The following is a 27,322-nucleotide window of genomic DNA, read 5'->3' as shown; positions in this document are numbered from 1 at the left end:
GGACCCACGCTTCCCTAGCAGGAGAACGCTACGAACACTGAAACCGAGTCTGAGGATTTAGGGGACTCAGAACCCGCTCAATACATGCTCTGCAGCGCTGGATGCCTAGCAACTGTGGGTCGATAGCTCGGCGCTCGACGCAATCCAGCCGGCCTGAGACGCTACGCTCCCTCCGGAGCCTCTCCGGGCCCCGCACCCCTCGGGCTTGGGTCCTCTCGGTGCGCACGCGCGGAAGGGGCTCGGCTGGGGGAGGGGCGCCGGAACGCAGTTGCCGCTAGCGGGCCACGGCGGGGAGGGGCGCACGCACGAGGGGCGGAGCGGCAGGCGTCCCGAGTGGCTGAGGAGCCGGAAACGCGCCTCGGAGGGTGCGGCCCTGAGGAGTCGGCGGGCTGGGCCGGGCCGGGCGGGAAACGTTAGGCCAGCGGCCCCCGGGGCGCGGGGGTCGAGCGGGCGGGGAGGGCCCGAGGCAAGGTCTGCCCGGATGAGGAACAAAGCGGTGGGGCAGGCGCGCGCGCCCCCCGCGCGGCCGGCAGGTGGGCTGCGCGCGGGCCCGGCCGGGGCTGGGCGAGGGCGGCTGGGCCTGCGGGCCTCACGCCGGCGGGCGGGCGAGTCAGTCGGCCGCCCCTGGGAGGCGGTGTCCGAAGCGCCCGGGCGCGCCGTTGGCGAGGGGACGGGGACTGCATCCACTCCGTTTTGGTGACCGCCCTTGTCCTCTCCTCCCTCCCACCCCCCAGGTTGGGCAGCCCCCCTCCCGAAGCTTCTGGAGGAAAAGCCCCGGGTGTCCCCCGGCATGCCCCATCTCGCGGCGGGGTGCGTGGCCGCCGGCCCTCGGGAGAAGTTGGGCGGCCCCGGGCGGCCGCGGGGCCGAGGGGCCGCGTTTGTGCAGCGGTTGTAAGCAAGATGCGGTAGCACGTGACCCTGGAACGCAAACCCTGATGCCGGTTCCCCGCCGCGCGTGTGTTCTTTTCTCTGACACTTGGCCCCAAGCAGATGCATCACAGGTGAGTGATGGGCCCTGTGCTGGTGACATCTTTGGGAAGCGTTTGGCAAATCAGAGTTCAGAGTGCCTTTCTTTGGTTTTGGTGCCACGAGGGAGGTTACAGGTGCGATTTGCAAATGGATTTATGTCCCAAAGGAGACCAGAAATCCAGAAACCAGACTTGGGTTGAATCCAGCCTCATGCAACCAAATTTACTCCAAATGCGAATCGTTTTAGATAGCCACACGTTGATTTTTGGCTCATTCACACCTTTTCCCTGTGCCTTTGAGTTATTTGAGCGTTTAATATCTTGATCTGGATTCCAGAGTGTATTTTTAGCTTAACACCATGCTTCACCTTGACTTTTGCTGGTTACCCTGTGGCTCAGATGGTAACGTGGGGGAATTAAGTTCTTAGTTTTGCAGGTTTCATGCAAATATTTCAGGTACTTGATGATACCATGCCAGTACAGATCGGTGCCAGATAGAGTTACATTTGGCTGTTGTTTTGGGACCCTTTCATAGGCTGTATGTTTAGGATGAGGAAGACGAATTCACTGAAGTTGCTGAACCTGTCCATGCCTTTTGCAAAGTGGGTGCATTTCAGTTAGCTTTTTATATGTCATTCTAAGAAAAAGTTGTAAGATTAACAAGTGGCAAGTGGTTTATTCTGTAAGTCAGTTAGAAACACACACATACAAACTGCAGAAGTGTGACGGAAATGATTTTACCAGGAATGAGTAGGGAAGAAGAGGGAGCTTGGTATCTTGATTTTTAGCTCTTCTTCCAAGCTTGCTTCTTAGGAACCCGTATGAGAAAGGTAGGTAGAATAGAATTGCACTTTAGAATGAGAGTCTTTGGATCTTATTGTAAATTCCCTTCATCTGCTTGCTTTCCGTGGGATATTTGTTACCTTTGGTTTATGGCTGCTGAGGTCATCACATTTCAGTGACTCACGACAAAGCAGAAATCTGCTGAGCCTCACGCTAAACTCTGGTTTGAACTGGTTTGAGAAGAAGGCCTAGGAGTCAACCCAGAAACACCATTTTGATTTTTATCTGGAGATTAGGTACACAGATTAAATTCAGGAATTTTTAGACTGAGATTTGAAGCTATAGACTTTTAGCTTACTTAAAAAAAATATTGTAGCCATTTGTTATAGGTTATTGCTCTGGTGGTTGTAGAGTTTTAATTACATTTATAGCTGTAAGAAATTACAGGAAAAGTCCATTTTAAACAAACTCACCTAGAAACTTTCAGAATTATAGGTAGCTGTTGTTTCTTTAGGCTATAGGATTTTTTTTGCATTCTTTTATAGCATAATTAAATACTTGTACTGTTATTAATGTGTTGTCCTTGATGCACCTCATTTATCCTATGCTTCTAGTTGCCTTTCTAGTAAGGATGAAGATGCATTGCTTCATCCAGATCACATATTTCAAATTTTTTTTTTTTTTTACATTTATTTATTATTGAGAGACAGAGACAGACAGAACATGAGCAAGGGAGGGACACAGAGAGGAAGAGACCCGGAATCTGAAGCAGGCTCCAGGCTCTGAGCTGTCAGCACAGAGCCTGATGCGGGGCTCGAGCTCTCAAACCACGAGATCATGACCTGAGCCGAAGTCGGACGCTTAACCGACTGAGCCACCCAGGTGCCCCTCATTATTAATAATTTAATTCAGACCCAGTATCACTATAACTCCTGTAAAAAGAATTAGTAAAAATTCTTTTGAGTGAATTAAACCAAACCATCTACAAAAGTCTGGTTTGAAGTAATAGGCCATTTGGAGAAAATACTGTGAAAGAAAAAGCTTGGGTATTTAAAAAAAACAAAAACAAACTCTTATTGCCATGTGCTCTAAGGATTGTGCTTTGCTTCAGGTAGTGTGTGTAGGGTTTGAAACAAAGCACACCTGAGTTAAATCATATTTTTGCTTTGTGACATTGACTGAGTTAGCGTCTCTGAATCCCAGAGTTTTTATGATTAGAAAGAATATGACATTCGCTGTCTCAGAGCTGTGAGCATAAAAATGAATTAGTAGTTGGTCCGCTCTCATTTCCCTATCCTGATTGCCTCAGGTTGTGCAGTACCTTAAAACGGAATCACTGGGGCGCCTGGGTGGTGCAGTCGGTTGAGCGTCCGACTTCAACCAGGTCACGATCTCGCGGTCCGTGAGTTCGAGCCCCGCGTCGGGCTCTGGGCTGATGGCTCAGAGCCTGGAGCCTGTTTCCGATTCTGTGTCTCCCTCTCTCTCTGCCCCTCCCCCGTTCATGCTCTGTCTCTCTCTGTCCCAAAAATAAATAAACGTTGAAAAAAAAAATTAAAAAAACAAAAAACGGAATCACTGAGGTAAGATTTTGCCTAACTCGTGTGTGCTCTTTCCTAGGATGAATGAAATGAACCTGAGCCCAGTGGGGATGGAGCAGCTGACTTCATCCTCTGTGAGCAATGCCTTGCCAGGCTCAGGGAGTCACCTAGGGTTGGCTGCCTCACCCACTCACAATGCCATCCCTGCCCCAGGTGAGTGGGAAGGGAGAGCGACTGGATTTGAACACTTAATTGTATTATCAGTTCTAAATAGAGCCTGCAGGGGGTCAAAGCCCCTTTACGAGTGTGAAGGGGAAGCCAGGCAGGTGTGAACAGCAGTTCCACGAGTGGCAGCATAATGGAAGGAATGTTTTTGTGGAGTCCTGGAGTTCTAGTGGACAGGAGTGGCAGCTTTTTCTGATTAGTCCTCTTGTGGGGTGGGTGGCCTGTTACCTAGAGCTGTAATTTGCTTGGCATTTTTTCTAGGATTACCCATTCATCTGGTTCACTCCCTTGGCGCTCTGTCCCTGGGTTAATAGAAGAGGATGAAAGTTACTCTATTAAGCATTCTCAGTAAATAGGAGGAATTGAGCTTTATTTTCTATTACATCCAAAACCGGGAACAACCGCAAATGCATGAGGCTGAGAATTATAAGAGGAGATGGCAGAGATGGAGCTCCCAGGTAGGGCTCCCCAGGAGCCTCAGTATCCAGAGAGGAGTTGTGCAGAAAAAGCTCCCATTTTCTCTATCACTGTCCATTTAAAACCTTTTTATCTGCTTTATTTTCTTTTTTCTACTGAAATAGAAAAGAGATAAGCTGTTCGTTCTTACAGTGGTAAGCTAGTGGTCGTTAAAGATTTGTGACATCGTAATGGACTTTCTTTATCGAAATAAGAATTAATGTTTAGGGTATTTTTTTCCCTAGAATTTATTTAATGTTTTTAAAATTTATCTTAGAAACAATGCAAGTGGGGAAGGGGCAGAGAGAGGAAGACACAGAATTGGAAGCAGGTTTCAGGCTCAGAGCTATTAGCACAGAGCCTGACATTGGGCTCCAACTCACAAACCGTGAGATCATGACCTGAGCTGAAGATGGATGCTTAATCGATTGATCCACCCAGGCACCCCTAAGGATATTTTAAATCTATAAGTTGTTTAAATAGTTCTCTGTAGGGAATTACCTGCTTAATTACTACTGTGCAGCAGTTAAATAAATTCATCTGAACTAGGGTCTCCACATTCCTTTCAGTGTCCACAAAAGAAATTAAACAATATATTAGTGAGTTCATTTGATTATCTCTTAGGCATTCCTTTTAGTGAACACTCTCGTTAAGGAGGAAGAGCCTATTAAAAAATATTGCCATGGGCAAACATAAATCACTGCTCAAGTTGGTCAGTATTCATTATTATACTTAGGTGCAGTAAGAGTCGTTTCCACACCTTGCAGATATAATCCAAGGTACATAGAATCTAAAGTTTGAATTTTTTTAAATCATGAAATACAGCATATGTACAAAAGACTGTATATTTGTACAGTTTTGCACTTCCAAGTAGAAGCATATATAAGAAATTTTAAAGTTTTTTTTAAGTCTATTTATTTTGAAAGAGAGAGCACGAATGCACACACAAGTGGGGGAGGGACAGAGAGAGAGAGAGAGGGAGAGAGAGAGAGGGAGAGAGAGAATGCCAAGCAGGCTCCATGCTGTCAGTGCAGAGCCTGATGTGGGGCTCGATCTCACAACCTGTGAGATCATGACCTGAGCCAAAATTAAGAGTTGGATGCTTAACTGACTGAGCCACCCAGGCACCCCTCTAAGAATTTCCTTTTTAATTTTTTTAATGTGTATTTCTTTTTGAGAGAGAGAGAGACATAATGTGAGCAGGCAAGGGGTAGAGAGGGAGACACAGAATCCGAAGTAGGTTCCAGGCTCTTAGCTATCAGCACAGAGCCTGACTTGGGGCTCGAACTCATGAACTGTGAGATCATGACCTGAGCCTAGTCAGACGCTTAACGAACTGAGCCACCCAGGAGCCCCGGCTAAGAATTTTTAAACAGTAAAACATTCTCACCATATAAAATGGTAAATATAAATAATGAGGTTAAAAAAAATCTGTAGGGGTGCCTGGGTGGCTCAGTTGGTTAAGTGTCCGGCTTCAGCTCAGGTCATGATTTCACACTCCGTGAGTTTGAGCCCCGTGTTGGGCTCTGTGCTGACAGCTCAGAGCCTGGAGCCTGCTTTGGATTCTGTGTCTCCCTCTCTCGCTGCCCCTCCCCTGCTCATGCTCTGTCTCTCTCTCTCTCAAAAATAAATAAAAACATTAAAAAAAAATTAAAAATCTGGAATATCATTACTCAAAGACTACTCCTGTGAGCTTTGGTATTTTTTCCCATTTTTATCTCTGTGTGATTTGTTCTTTTAAATTTTATTTAAACTAGGTTTTTAATTGTAATTAAATGTTGTAGTACTTAAAAGCAATACAGACAACTGGAGGATCAACTTGGCCATTTTAAAACTGACTTGAGAACTAACTTTAGGGCCTGTTTGTGGATATTTGCACAACACTTCCTGTCTGGGGATATAAAGGGCTTTTAGGTGAGATTTTTCCCCATTTGCAGAAACTTTCTTGAGTTTAGCTAGTGATTATTGAGAGAATTTTTAAGTACTTAACTTTCTTTTAATTGAGAAAAAAACTTTTTTGTAGGCCTGCCAGTGGCAATTCCAAACCTGGGTCCCTCCCTGAGCTCTCTGCCTTCTGCTTTGTCTCTGATGCTCCCAATGGGTATTGGGGATCGAGGGGTGATGTGTGGGTTACCCGAAAGAAACTACACCCTACCTCCACCACCTTACCCCCACCTGGAGAGCAGTTACTTCAGAACCATTCTACCTGGTAAGTATTATAGTTATTTGGGAAATTTGAAGAAAGAATAGAGCCTCCTATTAACTTCACTTCTTGAAGACTTGAGTAACCCTATTTTCTGTTTGTCAGTATTAGATATTAATCTCTAGGTGGGGAAAAAAAATCTTTATATGTTTTTGTACTTTTCCTTTTAGCATATACAGATCACACATTATTAATATGGCAGTTTGACTAAGCATAATTTCTTTTTTTTTTTTTTAATTTTTTTCTTAACGTTTATTTATTTTTTGAGACAGAGAAAGAGTATGAATGGGGGAGGGTCAGAGAGAGAGGGAGACACAGAATCCGAAACAGGCTCCAGGCTCCGAGCTGTTGGCACAGAGCCCGACGCGGGGCTCGAATCCATAAACCGCAAGATCATGACCTGAGCCGGAGTCGGACGCTTAGCCAACTGAGCCACCCAGGCGCCCCAGACTAAGCATGATTTCTTAATGACAGATGAACAGTTTTTTTCCTTTCTCCTCCAGTGTTTCCTTGATTTAATTTTTATAATTTTGCAGTTGTAATTCCTGTCAACCACATGTCCTGCTAGTGTCACTATTTATTATAAATTAAGGTTTATTGGTTTTAAGTTTATTGACTTCTTATTCTCAGTGTATGTTTCAGAAAATTTAGCAAATGGGGAGAAGAACCACCAATAGTCCTATCATCCATCTTCTTGGTGTACTTTCTTCCCGTCTTTTATTTTGGTGTATAGATTTTTACTGTTTTTCATAACTAAGACTGTACTTTCTATATGGTTGTGTGTCCTTTTTTCCACTTAATATTTTCCTGTGTTTTTACATAGTTATTTTTCCTAACTTCTGCATGGTTTTTGTAATTATTCTTTTTAAGGCTGCATTACAATCTACTGAATGGATATTCCATCGTTTGTTTATTATATTAATCTTTATTGTTGGACAGTTTGTTTTTTTCCAGGTTCTTATTACTATTATAGGAATGTCTTTGTGTACAATATTTATGAAATGCATTTAGTGAAGATTACCATTAAGTGGAATTTCTTGTGCAAGAGCCTATGAAAGTGTTTTTGGGGTTCATATGCTCTTGCACATGAGTATATGTATTAAGTATGTATGTACTTGTATATATTTAATTTTATATATATATCTAAAAGTATATGTATACTTTTATATATTAAGATATATATACTTTCCAGAGAGGTTTTCGTAATTTACATTCCCACTGGCAGTGCAGCAAGTACCATTTGACCACATCCTTACAAGCATGAGTGTTTAAATGTTTCTTTCGGTTTTAATAAAGCAGATACAATTGTGACTTATTTTGAATAGACCGTAATGTGTTATGATAGTTTAATAACTTAAAACTTAGTTGTATTTAATTAAATTTTATTAAATTAATTAACATTTTCATGTGGAAGATCTGCTTTTAAATCCTTTTACCTTTTAACTATAATAGAGGAAATTTCAGTATCTTAGGTTTCAGGAATTCCAACTATATATATATTAAAGGCGTCATTTAAATGCTCAATTTCCAGGGGCGCCTGGGTGGCGCAGTCGGTTAAGCGTCCGACTTCAGCCAGGTCACGATCTCGCGGTCCGTGAGTTCGAGCCCCGCGTCGGGCTCTGGGCTGATGGCTCAGAGCCTGGAGCCTGTTTCCGATTCTGTGTCTCCCTCTCTCTCTGCCCCTCCCCCGTTCATGCTCTGTCTCTCTCTGTCCCAAAAATAAATAAAAACATTGGGGGAAAAAAAAAATGCTCTATTTCCAGTGACTTCAAAGGAACATAGTTAATTTTTTTTTTTTTTTTTTTTTTTTTACGATTTCTGAGTTTCACAGGGAAAACTGAATTATGGTATATGAATGTTGCTATTTATAAGGTATATATCAGTTAAACCAAATAGGTAGGAGATTATTTTATGGCCTATTTATGTTGCTATTTTTAAAGTTTTTTGTTTTTTGTTTTTAAGTTTTTATTTATTTTGAGAGCCAGAGCAAGCATGAGTTGGGGAGGGGCAGAGAGAAAGAGAGAGACAGAGAGAATCCCAAGCAGGCCCTGCTCTTCAGTGTAGAGCCCCAACACAGGGCTGGAACTCATGAACCATGAGATCATGACCTGAGCTGAAATCAGGAGTCAGATGCTTAACCAACTAAGCCATTCAGGCACTCCTATGTTGCTATTTTTATAAAGCATATATGTTAATTAAACCAAAGAAGTAGATAAGAGATTAATTTAGTTACATTTTTAAGGAAAGTAGCTTCTAAGATTTGGAATTCCTTATATTTAACAATGTACTAAAAAGTCTCTAAAATCTCATCTTCTTCTTTTTTCAGGCATTTTATCTTATTTAGCTGACAGACCACCACCTCAGTATATCCACCCTAACTCTATAAATGTTGATGGTAATACAGCATTATCTATCGCCAATAACGCTTCAGCTCTAGATCCCTATCAGTCCAATGGAAATGTTGGATTAGAACCAGGCATTGTTTCAATAGACTCTCGCTCTGTGAACACACATGGTGCCCAAAGTCTTCATCCCAGTGATGGCCATGAGGTGGCCTTGGACACAACAATCACTATGGAGAACGTCTCTAGGGTTACCAGCCCAATCTCTACAGATGGAATGGCAGAAGAGCTTACAATGGACGGAGTTGCAGGCGAGCATGCCCAAATCCCAAATGGCTCCAGAAGTCATGAACCTCTGTCTGTAGATTCTGTGAGCAACAACCTTGCAGCAGACACTGTAGGACATGGTGGTGTGATACCCATTCATGGGAATGGCCTGGAGCTCCCTGTGGTCATGGAGACAGACCACATTGCAAGTCGGGTCAACGGGATGTCTGACAGTGCCCTCAGTGACTCCATCCACACCGTGGCCATGAGCACCAACTCTGTAAGCGTGGCACTCTCTACCTCACACAACCTCGCCTCCTTAGAATCTGTTTCCCTCCATGAAGTTGGCCTAAGCCTAGAACCTGTGGCTGTCTCCTCCATCACCCAGGAGGTTGCTATGGGGACAGGTCATGTAGATGTATCTTCAGACAGTCTTTCTTTTGTACCACCTTCACTGCAAATGGAAGACTCCAATTCAAACAAGGAAAATATGGCAACCTTGTTTACAATTTGTGAGTGTGCTTAGCCTTTTTCTTTTGGAAATATTGGTAGAAAGGGCTATCATCTCTAACAGATTTAATCACAAAGTCAGGTGTTGATTAAGGGAGTATAGAAAGTAATAGACTTTGGAATTTTTCTTTGTGCATTGTCCGTTATGTTAATGGCTTTTTCTTAAGTAAGTCAGATCACATACAGTCATTTTGTTGGTTCTTACAGTATCCTGAAGTAATGAAACCATAGTCATTTCCTTCTGTATTTTACAGATACTCTCAGCCCAGTAATCAAGATCTATCCCTGTGTTTCAAAAATAGAGTTAATTATAGAACTGTAGTGAGGTGTTCTCTGAGGCATTCTGTGTGTCAGGTTGTGTGCTTTTTCAACATAAGATTTATTAGATCACATGTACTTCTTTATCCCTATGGAAATAGTAGGTAGATACAAATGCAAATTTTATTTTTGCTCAGATTGCGTATAAATTACTGTAGTTGGGCATGTAAAAGTTCTTTTTATGGGTCAAGAATAACAAAAAGCAATAGAAAAACTGTTGGTTTGTGGGTGTCATTACATGCGTCATTCATGCAGGAAACATGTTGAGTGCTTAGTATATGCCGGCCTCTGTGCCAGACACGGGGTAGAAAGCAGTCTGCAGCAGAGGACAGCTGCCTTTAATAAGCTTATAATCTGATGGGAAGCGTGGGCAAGTAAAGGGGCTGTCGAGATACGGTATGATAAGTGGGAAGGTGGGGTTAAGTGCCAGGTCTAAAGGAGCCTGAGGTGGGCATCTAACAACGCCATGGAAGCAATAGGGAAGACTTATCAGGGGACACTGTGTATGTGTTAGCACAGACTCAAAGGACATCAAAGGTGTTGGCAGCAGAGGATCAGGAAGAACAGCATCCCAGACAGGAGTTGCCACCCGTAACTGCCTAGAACTAAGAGAATGTTACATGGTTCAGAATTGCTGAAGCATAAAATGGGGGTGATGAGAAAGAAGTAGGAGCCAGAACACGAAGGGTTTTCTAAGACCAGTCAAGGATCTGAAGGAGTGAGGTTTGGGATGGGGGTTCTGCTGCAAGGTGAGGGCTAGTTTGTTAGAGGCAAGTAGCAGGTAAAGGAGATGATGCCATAATTTAAGTGAAAGGTGATTTTCTAACCTAAAATAGAAAGAATGATGGTGAGGAAAAGTGGGGTATATTTACAGAAGTTGGGAGAGAAGGGTTAGGGAGATACCCCTGGTTTCTGGCAGGAGACTAGGGGGTAGTGGTACCACTCCTTAGGATAATGAATGGCGGAGGAGGACTGTTGTTTTTTATTGTAGTTTTCTGTTTTTTGTTTGTTTTTTTGAGGAGTGATGGTGAGTCTGGTTTCAGACCTGTTGATTTTAGTGTCTATAAAATACCCAGTAGAGGTGTTTAGTGAGAATATTAATCTGGAACACAGAGATCTGTCTGCAGATATTTAGGGATCCTCAGCATTAGGACGTTAATTACAGCCATGGAAGTGGAGTGAAATTAGCTCCTAGTGCGAGTATGGCATATAAGAGGGTTAGGGATTTTAAGATGCGATGGCAGAGGAAGAGCTTCCAAAGTAGATTGAACAGGAGGGTCAGAAAAGTAGGACAGAGCTTCTGGTGCCTCAGAAGCCAAGCAGTGAGGAGGACTTTTATGTTAACCTTTTAAAGTCTGTAATTTATAATTTTGAAATAATTTAGGAATGTAGGCTCATTAACTTAGCAGAAGTTAAGAGGTGGCCTAAATAAGCCTATCGATCCTTTTTTATATGGGTATGCAGAACCTCTTGCTCCTATGTGTTTTTTTTTAATTCACATGTACATTTTAAATTGTACAATTTAGTGGCTTTTAGTATATTGACAAGGTTGTGGAACCAGCACCACTATCTTATTCCAAAACAATTTTATCACCCCAGATACCCCACTAGCAGTCACTCATCATTCCTTCCCTTCTAACCCCTCCTCCCCTCCTCCTTTCCCTGCCATCATTCTCAGGCATCCATTAATCTTTCTATAGATTCACCTATTCTGGACACTTCATATAGTGGTAGCATACAACCTGTGGCTTTCCTTGTCTTCTTTCCCTTAGCATAATGTCCTGGCTCGTCCATGTAGCATGGATCAGTACCCCATTCCTCTTTATGGTTCAGTACTACTCCATTGTGTGGTGATAACCACATTTTGTTTATCTACCTTTCATTCTCGAACATTTAGTTTCTACTTTTGACTATTAAGAATAATGCTGCTATGAATAATCATATGCAAGTTTTTGTATGAACATGTTTTTAAGTCTCTTAGATATATGTTTAAGAGTAGAATTGCTCTGGGATGCCTGGGTGGCTCAGTCAGTTAAGCGTCCAACTTTGGCTCAGGTCATGATCTCATGGCTTGTGAGTTCGAGCCCCTCATCAGGCTCTGTGCTGACAGCTCAGAGCCTGGAGCCTCTTCAGATTCTGTGTCTTTCTCTCTCTCAGCGCCCCCCCCCCCCCCCCAAACACTCTGTCTCTCTCTGTCTCTCAAAAATAAATAAACATTAAAAAAAAAAAAGAGTAGAATTGCTTTATGTTTAACTTTCTGAGAAATTGCCAGACTGTTTTCTGAAGTAGTTGCACCATTTTCAATTCTCAACATCAGTGTATGAGTGTTCTAATTTTTCCACATCTTTTAAACACTTTCTGTTATAGCCATCTTAGTGTCTGTGAGGTGGCATGTCATTGTGGATTAGATTTGCATTTCCCCAGTGACAACAATGTTGAACCTCTGTCTGTTCTTATTTGCCATTTGTGTATTTTCGGAGAAGCCTTTAAGCATTTTTCTGGTATGAAATCTGAATCTCATTTGGAGATTTAACATGGATTCTTCAGTGCATTGGAGAGTCAGTTCTCACCAACTGTAGGGGATCTTTAATATTCAAGGAATTTTTAGTCAAGTAGTAGTTGAAGTAAGATATTATCTCCGCTTTGCCTAAATATGAAAACTTTGATATTTTATGTCATATAAGTGGAAATGTGTAATGATTGCTTAGGAGAAAGACACTTTGATGGCTGTGGTTCTAAGGTTTATGTATTCCAACTATTTGTGGGCGAATTCGGAAAGTTTGAACATAATCATTGACAAAAAGGGCTCATGTATGCTCTTCCTTAACAGAAATAAAACAGAAGATTTATAGAGAATGACACTTGTTGTAAAAGTGAAGTTACAGTAAGCATAGAGATCAGTATATAAAGGCAGCACCCTTTCTGACAATGCAAAAAGAAAGTATGAACAGTAAGAAATTACGAATTTTAAGCAAACATATCTGCAAGAATCTGATTCTACCTATCGTCCCAAAGAACATTTTTTGCCCCCCGCCTTTTTTTAAAAAGAATCTGTTATAAAAACCTGGTTGACCAATTTGTTGATAGTGAAAGAAAAGTGAACAGTGGTGCTGCTGTCTCTGACTCTGTTGACCTGTATTGTCCTCTCCGTTTTGGCCTTGCATGACAGCATTTCAACTCACTGTCCTCATATAGTTGGGTAGAGTTGGAATCTTGGGACTTTAGATATCACATGTAAAGGTATCTACCTGATGTAAGGAATAATGTAATTCATTTTTGAAGTAATCTAGTGTAATCTACTTTTATTAGTGTAAAAACTAATCTACTTTTCAATCAGTCTCTTATGGACTGAATAGTAAAATTGTCCTGTGGGATTAAAAAAAACAGATCCTGTCAGAGAGAGATCTAAGACTGGGATATGTATTTTAGTGTAAGAAAGTGATTGTTTGATCAGAATATTTTTATTAGAACTTTGCTTCTTGTTGGTTATGTTTTAGTAATTAGCATTTAAATTAAAAAGCAGGTGGCAATTTAGGCTGCTTGAACTAACCCTGTTTGTGTCTCTCAAATTTCTCATCCATAGGGTGCACGCTCTGTGACCGAGCCTATCCCTCAGACTGCCCTGATCACGGACCAGTGACTTTTGTTCCTGACACTCCAATAGAGAGCAGGGCGAGGCTTTCTCTCCCAAAGCAGCTTGTTCTTCGCCAGTCAGTTGTGGGAGCAGAAGTTGGTAAGAACCTTGGAACTCTCAAAGCCCATCAGTTCTCTTTCTCTGTAGTGTAGAGTTGTAAAAGTGGATAGGTGTAATTTCATCATTATTTGGTTGATCAAAAGTTAATTTATGGCTTAAGCATTATTCTTTTAGAAACATTTGTGTAGTAATAGCAATGAATCAAGTTGAAACTTTATTGAGAAAATTCCCCTTTCTTAGAATCAAAATTGAATAAAGGAGAAACTCTTGGCCTGAGTCTGAAGACTTTGATTCTTGGCTGTATCATCCTCTAACAATTATGACAAAACACTCCTCGAAACTTAAGTTTCTTCTCTAAGACATGGAAAATTCACCACTGATAACCTTTTGTCACAAAAATAAGATCAAGTGTTTTTAAATTTCCTAATACTCCTTAGGAGAAAGGAATAAGAAGTGTAGACTGCCAGAGTTTGGTTACCCATATTTGAATTTAAAATGGTTTCTAAATTACTGTGCCTTTTCTTTGAAAATACCGAACTAGGTTCATTATTTTTCAGCTGTAGTTTGGGTATGAGTCAGTTGAAAGCATTAAAAAGCTTAGATAATATAGAGCAGTGCTTTAAGCACAGATGATTTCATAAGTTTGACTTACAGTAATTGGTCTATGTTTTTATCATCAAGTAATGTTCTCTAGTCATTTGGGAAGGACTTGTTTTGGTTCCTTGTGTATAAAACTGGGTTTAGGAATTTCTGATAGTGGTTCTTACTCTGCATATTTCTTCTGAGTTCCCTTTAATCTGTTGATTACATTTTCCATATTTATAGGATAGAACCCATAAAACTTAGCTACCTCACAGGAGTGCTGGAGTATCAGTTAGTTCTGGTTCACTGAGGATAAGATTCTTTACGTGAGCTAAGCTACTCTCTCTTGTATATCCTATTAGATGTTTAAATCATTGACTGGGGGGGCGCCTGGGTGGCACAGTCGGTTAAGCGTCCGACTTCAGCCAGGTCACGATCTCGCGGTCCGTGAGTTCGAGCCCCGCGTCGGGCTCTGGGCTGATGGCTCAGAGCCTGGAGCCTGCTTCCAATTCTGTGTCTCCCTCTCTCTCTGCCCCTCCCCCGTTCATGCTCTGTCTCTCTCTGTCTCAAAAATGAATAAAACATTAAAAAAAAAAAAAAAAATTAAAAAAATAAATCATTGGGGCGCCTGGGTGGCGCAGTCGGTTAAGCGTCCGACTTCAGCCAGGTCACGATCTCGCGGTCCGTGAGTTCAAGCCCCGCGTCGGGCTCTGGGCTGATGGCTCAGAGCCTGGAGCCTGTTTCCGATTCTGTGTCTCCCTCTCTCTCTGCCCCTCCCCCGTTCATGCTCTGTCTCTCTCTGTCCCAAAAATAAATAAAAACGTTGAAAAAAAAATTAAAAAAAAAAAAAAATAAATAAAAATAAATAAATAAATCATTGACTGGGTAGTTGGTGTCTTTCCCCTGCTAGGTGTATGGACTGGAGAAACCATTCCTGTGCGGACTTGCTTTGGGCCTCTCATTGGCCAGCAGAGTCACTCCATGGAAGTAGCAGAATGGACAGACAAGGCGGTTAACCATATATGGAAGGTCAGCGTTCATGAAGTTCTTCTGTGACTTTTGGATGTTTTTATTACAGTGATGTAGTTAAAAGTGTAAAAGCAGTAGAAGTGACGTAGTAAAAGTCAAAATTGGGCAAGACTCACATGGTGCCATTCACCTGTCAGTCATTTGTTTAATATTATGTCCTTTTTGTTCTTTATAACCAAATTATAATATTTAGCAAAATACCAGCTATTGAATTTAGAAGATAAACTGTTTTTAGTCTTTCTTTTGTTAGATAATCCAGTAATTCTTCATTCTAATTCCTTGTGGCAGCTGAGGCCATGGACTTTGTTTATATGATGAAAGTCTTATTTTGTAATCAACGAAAACGTTTCTCAAATAGCTTGAGAAACAGTTCTGGGATTGGAAGCTGAGACCATTTCTCTAGTTTTCTAATGGGAGGGCTGGAAATGCAGGGTTTTGACATAAATAGCTATTCCTGTAACATGTTTGTAGAGATTCACTTGTAGTCAATAGATTGGGAATGATGCCTGCAGAATTGGAGTGAGAGGAAGGTTGGTCTTGTGATCAGTGGAAAGGTATGGTGTTGCTGGCACTGGGGACTTGAATTTTGGTTTCCAGAAAGAACACAGAAGAACGCTAGGTCCAGTGGAAAAAGAATGAGAAGAGATGGTTCTCTGACCTTTTTGTCCATTCAGTGATCCACCTCCACCATATGGTAGGTGATGAAGACAAGTAGACTGTTTCTGTGTTTTCCAGTCAAGCCAAAATGTGAATAATCAAGAGCAAGGTCATTCTGTACCTTGAGCACTGTCAGTCTCTGATGGTATTTATGACGTTGCTGGAAACGGGGGACTAGTGGAATGACAAACGTGTGAGAAGGCAACCATGGATTTCCACACTGACTATGAAACCTGAGATCTACTGCAGAGTAAATGCGATTGTTGCTAGCCTAAGTTTAATAGCGCTTTGTGTTGTCTGTTAGTTCATTTGATATTGTATGTTTACCTTCTGTTGACAGATATACCACAATGGTGTCCTAGAATTCTGCATCATTACAACTGATGAAAATGAATGTAATTGGATGATGTTTGTGCGCAAAGCCAGGTAAGAGTAGTCTGGATGAAGAAATAGTTACGATTTGAATGTTTTTCAGTAGGAAGCTTTGTATAAAATAGGGAAGAGTCAGAGTCCAGATTATACTGCTGTCTGAACATATGTTAAGGCCTAAGGCTTTTTACCTTCTTTCCTCCAGTAGTTGCTGATTAATGGCAATTGTAAGTCAAAACACAAGAAACTATCCTTTTTAAAACTAGTTTATTTAAACAATAAGGAATGATACAGTTATCATTGAATTTGCAAGTGGGTACCTTCTCTTTATATCCACTGTTAATCAACCCTCAGGCTGTTGTAGTCCTTGTTCAGTTCTCTATCTCTGTGTCTTTGTCATATGCTCTTAATATTTCATTTTATTAACTTTTCTTCTGGTGAAAAACTCTCTAGTGTTTCTGACTATAAAGGGCAATCAGCTGATGTACACAAGTATGAATTTTGTTTCTATATGAGTCCCTCCTAATCACTAGGGTAGGGAATTGGAAAAATAACCTAAAGAAAATAGTTATGTCTAAGTATTCATGTAGAGTTTTGTTCTAGGGATATGATGTGTTTAGCATATATTTCAAAATTGATATGCTTGATTTATTAAATGTGATAACTTAGGAACCGGGAGGAACAGAATTTGGTGGCTTATCCCCATGATGGAAAAATCTATTTCTGCACTTCACAAGATATCCCTCCTGAAAATGAACTGCTTTTTTATTACAGCCGGGATTATGCTCAGCAGATTGGTAAGTTACGATAAGACTTATTTCTCCTGAATCTAGCATGATAAAAACACCAAGAACCAGAAGTAGTTTTGGTAATGGTTTACATGTTAGGTGAACCAAATTACATACGTTCGTATATATAAAAGTGGGATATTACCCTATGTTAGAAGTGTTAAAATCTGTGAGGTTCTTCATAAACTGAATGTTACTGATTAAGCAGTATTCATATGAAAGGAACTTTTGCGTTAGGATTTTGATTTGGGGTATTTGAAGTTCCTGAGGCTGCTTTTTGAGCCAGTACCATTGTAATTTAAATTCATAAAAAACAGACAATCTCCTTTAATGGATTTAATCTTCATAGTCTTTTCCTTTGCCCTGTGTCATGATGACAAGTTTAAAAGTTTGTACTACCAAAAAAATTTTTTTAATGTTTATTTTTGAGAGAGACAGAGTGCGATTGGGGGAGAGGACAAGAGAGAGGGAGACACAGAATCTGAAGGCTCCAGGCTCTGAGCTGTCAGCACAGAGCACGACATGGGGCTTGAACTCACGAGCTGTGAGATCATGACCTGAGCCGAAGTCAGATGCTTAACACACTGAGCCACCCAGACGCCCCACTAAAAAAATTTTTTTAACAAAAAAAAAATTTTTGCCTGGGAAAGATGTATTACAATCCAGTGTTACCAAGTGCTTCCTTTGTGTCTGGCATGCTCTGTGAGATGCTGGGAGTAATGAACAAGACATTTTAGTTTTACAGGTAATGGGCAAGGTGGAAATTTTGGTAGAATGGAGAATGCAAGCAACATTATTAATACCTAGAACGAGTTTTAAAATTTAACTACGAGAAGACATTGAGTAATTTTTTTTTTTTTTTTTTGAAGGTGTTCCTGAACACCCAGATGTGCACCTCTGTAACTGTGGCAAGGAGTGCAATTCCTATACAGAGTTCAAAGCTCACCTTACCAGCCACATCCATAACCATCTTCATAGCCAGGGCCACAGCAGCAGCCATGGACCAAGCCACAGCAAAGAGAGGAAGTGGAAGTGCTCCATGTGCCCCCAGGCTTTTATCTCTCCTTCCAAACTTCACGTCCACTTTATGGGTCACATGGGTATGAAGCCCCACAAGTGTGATTTCTGTAGCAAGGCTTTTAGTGATCCTAGCAACCTGCGGACCCACCTCAAGATACATACAGGTACGTTATATTGGACCATCAAAATGGAATTTCACGACAATTAGAAATTGCGGTAGTAAAGAAATTGCAACAAGATAGTCTTGCAGGTATAGAATTGAGATATTAGAGAATGAATCCAGCTGGCTCTCAGCAGGACTTCATTGGGTGATAAATCTGGGTGGAATAATTGTGCTTCCTCAGAGAGTGTTACCTCCAGTTATTATAGTGTTCCCCATTCCAGGTCCCCCTCCCCACCCCATAGTGTGAAGGTGACTGGGAAAATGTACTGAATTAGAAAGGTGATCCATGTTTGGACTTTTTTTTAAGTTTATTTATTTTTGAGAGAGAAAGAGCATACTCGTGCACAAGCAGGGAAGGACAGAGAGAGAGGGGGAGACCCAGAATCCAAAGCAGGCTCCAGGCTCCAAGCTGTTAGCACAGAGCTCAGCCCAGGGCTCAAACTCACCAACTATGAGATCATGACCTAAGCCGAAGTCACTTAACTGACTGAGTCACCCAGGTTCCCCTGTGTTTGGACGTTAAAGCAAAGGGAATTCTAAGGAAACACTCTGAGCTTTCATGAGAGCTCACTCCTAGACACCAGCCAGAACCAGTTTCTCTCCTGTGAATATTGCTCAGTAAACACTGCCAAATTCTATTTTTTGAGGTTCTGTTTTCTGAATTCCATGTAAACCAACCCCTTTGTTTTAACACTTTTAAACTTTTTTTTTTTTTTCAACGTTTATTTATTTTTGGGACAGAGAGAGACAGAGCATGAACGGGGGAGGAGCAGAGAGAGAGGGAGACACAGAATCGGAAACAGGCTCCAGGCTCTGAGCCATCAGCCCAGAGCCTGACGCGGGGCTCGAACTCACGGACCGCGAGATCGTGACCTGGCTGAAGTCGGACGCTTAACCGACTGCGCCACCCAGGCACCCCTGTTTTAACACTTTTAAAAATACATACTACAAAATATCTGATGAAGTTTTAGTTTTCTTGTCTGAGTCATTGGTTCTCCAAATCTTTGAAAGTAGAATTCTTTCTTGTCCTTTGCATTAAGACTGAGTAGTCATAACAGAGACTGTACGGCCCACGAAGCTTAAGATACAGACTAGACTTTAGAAAAAGTTTGCCATCCCCTGACTTAGAGTAATCTTATTTCTGCATTCTTAGTATTTTATTTCATCCCTGGTTTATGAGGTCATATGTTTAAAAAATGGAAAACTATAAATTTAGGTTGTAAAAGTATGTTTGTCGACAGGTGCTAGAATTTATGAGGTTTTTTAAACATAATTGAGTTAGGTTGGTCTCTAGGCTTATAAGTAGTTTTTTTTTTCAGATTTTATATCCTGTGTCAGCTATAAACAGTAAAAAATTATTTATATACATCCAGGTAAGTGGTCCTAGAAGGAGGTCAGATTTATTAGCTTCCCTGGCTTTAGTCACAGAATATAAGTTCATATTCTCTGACTGGTTCTTGGTAGACAGCCCTAGAAAGTGATGTTCCAGTTACCAGTCAGTTCTTTCATTTCTGCCTCTGCCACATGCCCATACATGTGCCTATTCATCTTGGGAGTGCTAATGATTGTGTTAGTCACAGTGTGGCAATTTGGGTTCATGTGCAGGTCAGAAGAACTACAGATGTACTTTGTGTGACAAGTCTTTCACCCAGAAGGCTCACCTTGAGTCCCACATGGTTATCCACACGGGCGAGAAGAATCTCAAGTGTGATTACTGCGACAAGTTGTTCATGCGGAGGCAGGACCTCAAGCAACATGTACTCATCCACACACAGTAAGTCCTCCAACAGCCAACACGCCCCTGGGGTGGTGAACTCGAGTGCTCGCTCGCACTGACCCGTTGTGTGCCTCCTGGCTTGGCACCCTGGTAGCCACTGCTTGTGTCCACACAGCCAAGCAAAGGTTGGAAACCTAAGTTTTTGGTTTTATCCTGGAAGGTTTTACTTGTTTGCTTTATTTTTCTTATTTTTCACTTCTCTGTATTTGCTTTTTTCCAACACATAGTCTGATTTGATTTAACAAATATTTAAGCATCCCCTTGATGTCCAGCATTATACCAACTGGTGAATATACAGAGATAAAAGACACAGACCTTGTCTTTAAAGAGCTCAAAGTCCGGTAAGAGAAGCAGAACAGTACAGCACTACCATACCATGCTGCAGTCAGAGTAAGCATCAGATCCTGAGAGGCTGTGGAAGAGGGTCACCGACCTGGCCAGGGTGTCTGGGAGAGCCTCCTGGTAGTCTGAGCTAAGTATTAAAGAAGATTAAGTTAGAATTATTTAGGGAGGCAGAGAAGGATAAAGGATGGGAATAGTATTCTAGACAGAAGAAAGGCATATTTAGAAATACATGTACGAGAAGGACTGTGGAATGCAAGTGGTTCTTTACAGTTAGAGCATAGTGTGCATGTGAGAACAATGGAGAGAGAGGCGGCAGTAAAGTCAGGAGCCTTTTATCCAACTGGGAAAATTAAATTTCATTCTGGAGGTAATGGGGAGCCACTGAAGGATTTTACCTCCCCATGTCGCAGGCACCGTTCTGTGCCATGTGTGTGTTTTAATTATGGTAAAAACACATAAAATTTACTGTCTTAACCACTTTTAAGTGTACGGTTCAGTAATATTAAGTGTATTCACACTCATACAAGTGTTGAAGGACTTTGAGGAAAAATGTCAAGGTGAGATATTCCATTTTATAAAGGATTGAAGGAGAAGGTCAAATGTTAGGAGACTCATTAAGAATTTATTGCATGAGGGGCACCTTGGTGGCTCAGTTGGTTAAGCATCCAACCTCGGCTCAGGTCATGATCTCATGGTTCATGGGTTCAAGCCCCATGTCTGGCTCTGTGCTGACAGTGCAGAGCCTGGAGCCTGCTTTAGATTCTGTGTGTGTCTCCCCAGCCACCCCCCTCACTGCCCCTCCACTCCTTATGTGCGCACGCATGCACTGTGTCTCTCATTCTCTCAAAAATAAACAAACAAACATTAAAAAAAAAAAAAAATTATTGCATGAGAGGTGCCTGGGTGGCTCAGTTGGTTAATCGTCCAAGTCTTGGTTTCAGCTCAGGTCATGATCTCACAGTTGTGAGACTGAGCCCCATATCAGGCTCTGTGCTGATAGCATGGAGCCTGCTTGGGATTCTCTCTCTCCCTCTGCCCCTCCCTTGCTCCCACTCACTTGCTCTCTCAAAATAAATAAACTTAAAAAATTTTTTTTTAAATTACATGAATCCAAGTGTAATTAAATGTCTGGGCTTTGTTAGTTACAGTATTGGTAAAGAGAAGAGAACAGATTTTGTGGTCCTGAGCACAGTAAGTGTCAGAAGAAGGAGAAAATATTAGCTTATATTATGGGAGGTACTATTTAGAAAGTTATGTTCAATGGAAACTTGATATTCTGATAAGGCTTAGTAAAGATATTAGCTCTTTTGTCTGATTCCTAATCAAATGCAGCCTGAGACACTAAAACAAGGAGTCTAGGTCTACATTTATAATGCTCAAAATGACTTTTTAAAACAAAGTTTTCATGAAATACTTTCATTATTGTGAATTTTAGAAATTAGACACACTAATTATCAAATACTGTATAGAATATACATATTAGCACTGAAAGAGATCTCTGGCGTCATTTAATCCAGCTGCTTATGTTAATCAGCTTGAGCTGCCATAACAAAATACCTTCTGGAGACTGGAAACCCAAGATCAGGGTGCCAGCATGGTTGGGTTCTGATGAGAGCCTTTTTCCTAGCTTGCAGATAGCTAACTTCCTGCTCTGTCCTCACATTGGGGAGAGAGCAAGCGAGCTCTGGTCTGTTTGCCTTTTCATGTGACACTTATCCATCATGGGGATCCCATCCTCGTGACCTCATCTAAATCTAACTACCTCTTATAAGCCTCATCTCCAAATACCATAACATTGTGGTTTATGTCTATAACATGAATTTCTTGGGGGGTGGGGCACACAGACATTCAACCTGTAACACTGTTCATAATAATCACTTAGAAAATGTGAAAACCAGTTGGTGCCAGGACCCTACCTCCAGGGATTCTAATTTAGTTGGTTAGGGGGAGAGCCCTGGACTTTATTTTTTAAAAGCTCCCCAAGTGACTCTGATGTCCAGCCAGGGTTGAGAGCTACTGAGTTCATCCAAATGCTCCACTTGTTTCCACAGTGTTTCTGACAAGTGGTTAAATAGTTTCTTCTTGAATACCATACAACTGATATACTTTGAGGGAAAGTTTTGCTCGAATCCACTTATGTCAGCCTCCATTCATGCTACATCTGTCTTCTGGAATGATACCCATAAATTTAATATGTCTTTTAATTCACAGACTGTCATACTTGGGATTGCTGTCATGTTCCCTTTAAGCCCTCTTTTCATCAGCCTTCATGCGTCTAATTTCTGCAACTTTCCTTCATCACCTGGTTTCAAATTTGGTACCCAGAAATGAACATTAATAAAGTGGAGTTATTTTCTTCATTGACCTTGACCTTCTCTTCTTTCACATGATGCCTGAATTTGCGCTTGCTTTTTCTGTAGCCATTTCACAGCATAATGCAATATGTAAAGTATTTTTTTTATGTTTATTTATTTATAATTTTTTTTAAACATTTATTTTTTCAGAGACAGAGTATGAGTGGGGAAGGGGCAGACAGAGAGGGAGTCACAGATTCCAAAGCAGACTGAAGGTTCTGAGCTGTCAGCACAGCTCCTTTCCTATGGAGGTCATTGGTAAAATTTTCAGATGTTTGTATTTTTACCTTTAGACATTTCAAAATGGATATAGTGCTATTAGAATGCATTTTATCTTCTTAGAAAAAAACCTGGCTACAGCCCTAAAGCCAAATGCAGGAGGAGTTCCCTCCCACAGTGTGAGGAGAGTGTGAGGCACATCGCAGAGACTGACTTTGCCTGTCCTTTCAGAAAGAGGAACTTGAGAACAGGAGCAGGGACACTTACTCCCTAGGCCATCTTCTTAGTCCCATTGGTTTTTGGATATCAGCTTTAAGATTTATATCTCCAACCTTCTGTATCTAACCAGTCACCATCTCTGAATTTTGGATGTCCACCAAAGCAACTCAAAGCTGGTGTGTTCAAAACTCAGCTCTTAATACTACCTCCACAAACTTGATTTTCCCCCAGTGTTCACCAGCTCGGTACATGGTACCACCATTCATCCTAGTGACTCAAGTCTGACGCCTTGGAGCCATCTTTAACTCCGTCTTCCATTCTTCATTCAGCTTTACCCAGTCCAGACCACCAGCCTCTTTTGTATGGACCATTTCAGTAGTCTTCCAGCCACCCTTTCTGCTCCTGCTCTCTCCTCATGCATTCCCTAACACAGGTACCCAGGCACACACACACATAAAAACACTGTATTCTGTCATAGCAGCCACAGTGATCCATTTATTTGGCTTATTTTTATTTTTTTTAAGTTTATTTATTTTGAGAGAGAGAAAGTGTGAGTTGGCGGGTGGGGGGGTGGGTAGAGAATATCCCAAGCAGACTCCTCGTTGCCAGCCAGCACAGAGCCTGATGCGGGTTTCAAGCCCACAAAGTTGGTTTGAAGTCGGATGCTTAACCGCCTGAGCCCCCCAGGCGCCCTTGGAATGATCCATTTAAAACACAAGTCAGACTGTTAACGTTCTTTGCTCGTGATTCTCCGTCGTTCCCATCATACTTGGGTTAGAAGGTTTTTACCGTAGTCTGGAAGTCCTTCATGGTGTGGCAGTGCCGTGTCTCCCACTTCATCTTTATTACTTTTCTCCTCATATTCTGCAGTAGCCACATTGCCTTCCCTTTGAAGGTACTTCAGCATACTAAACACACTTCAGTCTCGGGGCCTTTGCACTGAACTGTTTGTGCCTAGACATCCCCCCACCCTAGACATCTGTCTTTCTGTCTCATTTCAGGTTTTACTCAAAAATGTTGTCATCTCAGAATAGCCTTTCTTGACTATCTTATCTAAAATAGAACTCCATTGCTCTTACCTGGTTTCATTTTTTCATAGTACTTTTCATAGTACTTTTCATAGTACATTTCATAGTACATTTTTCATAGTACTTTTTACTGTTTGGTATCATGTTGCTTATTTTTGTTTATGGTATAACTCCTCTATTAGAACATAAACTCCTTGAGGGGTGCCTGGCTCAGTCAGTTAAGTGTTAGAATTCACCTCAGGTCATGAGCTCATGGTTCGTGAATTTGAGCCCCACATTGGGCTCTCTGCTGTCAGCACAGAGCCTGCTTTGGATCCTCTGTCCCCCTGTCTCTCTGCCCGTCCTCCACTAGTTCTCTCTGTCTCTCAAAATAAATAAATAAACTTCAAAAATTTTTAAAGAAAAGAAAAAAAAGAACATAAACTCCTTGAAGGCAGGGACTTCGTTTTCCTTATCCTGTAGCTACACAGAATCCCTCTGTGCCCTCTCCTGCTGGGAGAAGGTGGTAGAAATGCTAACGGGCTCAGGCTTCAGAACTTCTCACTGCACCCTACCTCTTCGAGGATCTTAACCTTCTTTTACCTGTTTTGTATACTGAGCCTTTGTTAAGCTTTGTTCAACTAGAGTTAAAAAATTCCAGGTTTTCATGATCTCTGTTTTTTCTCTCTCAAATGTCTAAGCCAGGATTACTCAAACCTTGATACAACTGACAGTTTGAGCTGGGTAATTTTTGTTGTATGGGATACAATTAACACCACAGTGAGATCCCATTATGTATTGGCCAGGTGGCACAAATGTTCAAATTTGAGTCTTCCAGCTGTTGAGAATGTGGGGCAACAGGAGCTCTCAAGTGGCTGTTGATGGACATGTGTATTCGTACTACCACATTGGAGGGGCACCAGGCTGGCTCTGTCAGTAGAGCATGCAACTCTTGCTCTACAACAGCAAGAGTTGTAAGTTCAAGCCCCATGTTGGGTGTAGAGATTATTTAAAAATAAATTATTACTTTTTTTTTTCTTTTTTTGAGGGAGAGCTTGTGAGAGTTTGCGCACACACACTTGAACAGGGAATAGGCAGGGGGAGACAGAGAACCTTAAATAGGCTCCTCTCCCAGTGCCTAGTGCGATGTGGGGCTTGATCTCATGAGCATCATGAGATCATGATCTGAGCTGAAATGAAGAGTTGGATGCTTAACCAACTGAGCCATCCAGATGCCCCTAAAAATAAAATCTTAAAAAAAAAAAAACCACAATACCAGCCCACCACAGTGGAGAAGAGTTTAGCATTATTCAGTAAAGCTAAGGAAGTACATATCCCTTCATCTAACTCTAGCGCCCTGAGTACATGCCCTAGAGAAACTCGTGCATATGCAGAACAACATGCGAGTATAAAAATATTCATAGTACTGTTGCCTGTGATAATAATTGGAAAGCACCCAAACATCCATAAACAGTAGACAAATCCAGTACCACAGAGAAGTTGTGGTATATTTGTAAGTAGCGCACAGCAGTGGAAAGGAGCAAAGTACTCGTTCTCACAGCAACTTGCGTGCATTTCATGAACATTAAACACAAAGGAGATACATACAGGTAGGCAGAATCCATCTCTGCTGTTTAAACTATACAAATGTTTTATGACTCTGCTGTTTGCTATGAAAAAAAGCCTGATTTCCAGAAGAGTAGAGCTCCTCTAACAAAGACGTGAGGTTGTGCAGAATAATTGTGTGCCTCGGTTGTCGTGTGTAACCCCAAGTCAAAGGTTTTTCCTTGTGTTCCTCTTAGAGAGCGCCAGATCAAGTGTCCCAAGTGCGATAAGCTGTTCTTGAGAACAAATCATTTAAAGAAACATCTCAATTCTCACGAAGGAAAACGCGATTATGTCTGTGAAAAGTGTACAAAGGCTTATCTTACCAAATATCATCTCACCCGCCACCTGAAAACCTGCAAAGGTCCCACCTCCAGTTCATCAGCACAAGAGGAGGAAGAAGAGGATGACTCCGAGGAGGAAGAGCTAGCAGACTCTGTGGGGACAGAAGACTGTCGAATTAACAGTGCTGTGTATTCAGCAGATGAGTCTCTCTCGGCACATAAATAAAAGCCAACTATTTTGGATGGAAAATGCAAAAGGGAAAAACGTACAACTAGCTGTCCACTACAGTGGTTTTTGTATAAAATGGTTTCTGATTTTTTTTCCAGCCGACAGTCAAAGCAGACTGGGAATGGATAAAGCACTTAGAGAAGAGTATCCTAATGAAAACACTTTAGAACAGATTGGGAAAAGAGAGCAGGTAACCTATTTTTAAGTGATGTATGGGGAGGAAAGCGTCAGCTTTTGAAGTCTGTTCTTTATTTACATGGGAAACTAGGTGGTGCATTTATACCTGAGTCAGAGCTGTCCTCTGCCCAGACCAATCAGATTTATTTTAGATTCTTCCATTGTTCTATTTTCCTCCCAGCCCCATGACTTGGTCCCTGCCTCATAGCCATCCTGATTGCTGATTGTGGTTCCGGTGTTTCGTTTTATGTAGACTATCGTGACTTAAGTCATCCCAGAGTGGATTGGAACACGGCAGTGTAAACTTGTTACTTTGCAGCTAACAAAGTTAAAGCAACACCTGCCTTAATCTCTCTTGGCTTCTTGGGAATTTAGGGTAGACCTTGCTTCCCAAAATTTCAGCAGATGCCTAGAGAGGGCAGATTAAAAAGGACTAGCCAGGCAGCAAGCAATGGTGGAGAAAAGAAAAGGAGAGACACTTGGGTCACTGTCCAGAAAACTAGCTTTGGCGGAAGCCATGTTGAGCCACCTGGTTATTATTCCTTAGAGATCCTTGTAGGTTCAGACATGTGTCTGTCTCCAGTAAAGCTTCCAGCCTCTAGACAGAGGGGACCCGGAGGTGTAGTGAGCCAAGTAATGCCTGCTGGATAATCTCCTGACAACAAGCACATGTGGACTCAGCTGGCAAAGTGGTATCTTGGACCGTGGAAGGAATGAGTGAAAGATCCTTTATATCTGATTTATCCTATGAAAAAGAACAAGACACCATGAAAATGTTGCCAGCACGGAATGACAAATGATTCCAAACACATTGGGGCATTTGCAAGGTTAGACCTCAGTTGTCCGTGGTGAAGGATCTCCTCTGTTAAGCATGGCAGGTGCCAAAGGATTTTGAAGGTATAGAAGGCTTAATGGTCACCACATGGGTGTGTTTCAGGGTCCCAGCTTAGTTCATCCCTCCGGTCCTTCACTTGGTCTCACATGCGTACCCTGTTTACACAGCAAGAGGCAGACACATTCCTGAGCTGACGGTTGCTAGAACGTGCGCCTGCTCTAAGGTGCAGCCTTGGGGCTGGAGCAGAGAGGACTCTGGTAGGAAGGTTTTGCTGCTAATGTATTTATGGAATGAATGTATTTCATTCAAATCTGTATTCCTCTAGGAAGGATTAAAATAAAAGCCTTTTTTAAAATACA

General features: G+C 41.7%; 1 protein-coding gene across 4 annotated transcripts; it reads left to right on the top strand.

Moving 5' to 3' along the window:
• The first annotated feature begins 257 nt into the window (after positions 1-257).
• On the top strand, positions 258-27,322 carry PRDM4 (PR/SET domain 4). 4 transcript variants are annotated; one of them, XM_045466209.1, is made up of 13 exons: positions 372-533; positions 735-1,001; positions 3,369-3,502; positions 5,994-6,179; positions 8,500-9,294; positions 13,194-13,343; positions 14,797-14,915; positions 15,913-15,998; positions 16,611-16,738; positions 17,599-17,913; positions 19,518-19,686; positions 19,962-20,079; positions 25,636-25,718. In XM_045466209.1, exons 2-12 carry the CDS (start codon positions 991-993, stop codon positions 20,032-20,034), a joined length of 2,166 nt encoding a protein of 721 aa, XP_045322165.1. In that variant the 5' UTR covers positions 372-533; positions 735-990; the 3' UTR covers positions 20,035-20,079; positions 25,636-25,718. The 4 variants fall into 4 exon arrangements, with proteins under 4 accessions (XP_045322164.1, XP_045322163.1, XP_045322165.1 ...); XM_045466208.1 differs by lacking the exons at positions 372-533; positions 19,962-20,079 and adding an exon at positions 258-365 and having other exon boundaries at positions 25,636-27,322; XM_045466207.1 differs by lacking the exon at positions 19,962-20,079 and having other exon boundaries at positions 347-533; positions 25,636-27,322.

This window comes from Leopardus geoffroyi, chromosome B4, assembly GCF_018350155.1.
Source record: "Leopardus geoffroyi isolate Oge1 chromosome B4, O.geoffroyi_Oge1_pat1.0, whole genome shotgun sequence".
NCBI lineage: Eukaryota > Metazoa > Chordata > Mammalia > Carnivora > Felidae > Leopardus > Leopardus geoffroyi.
Note: the sequence above shows the minus strand (reverse complement) of the source record. Positions and strands in the feature narration are given on the sequence as shown.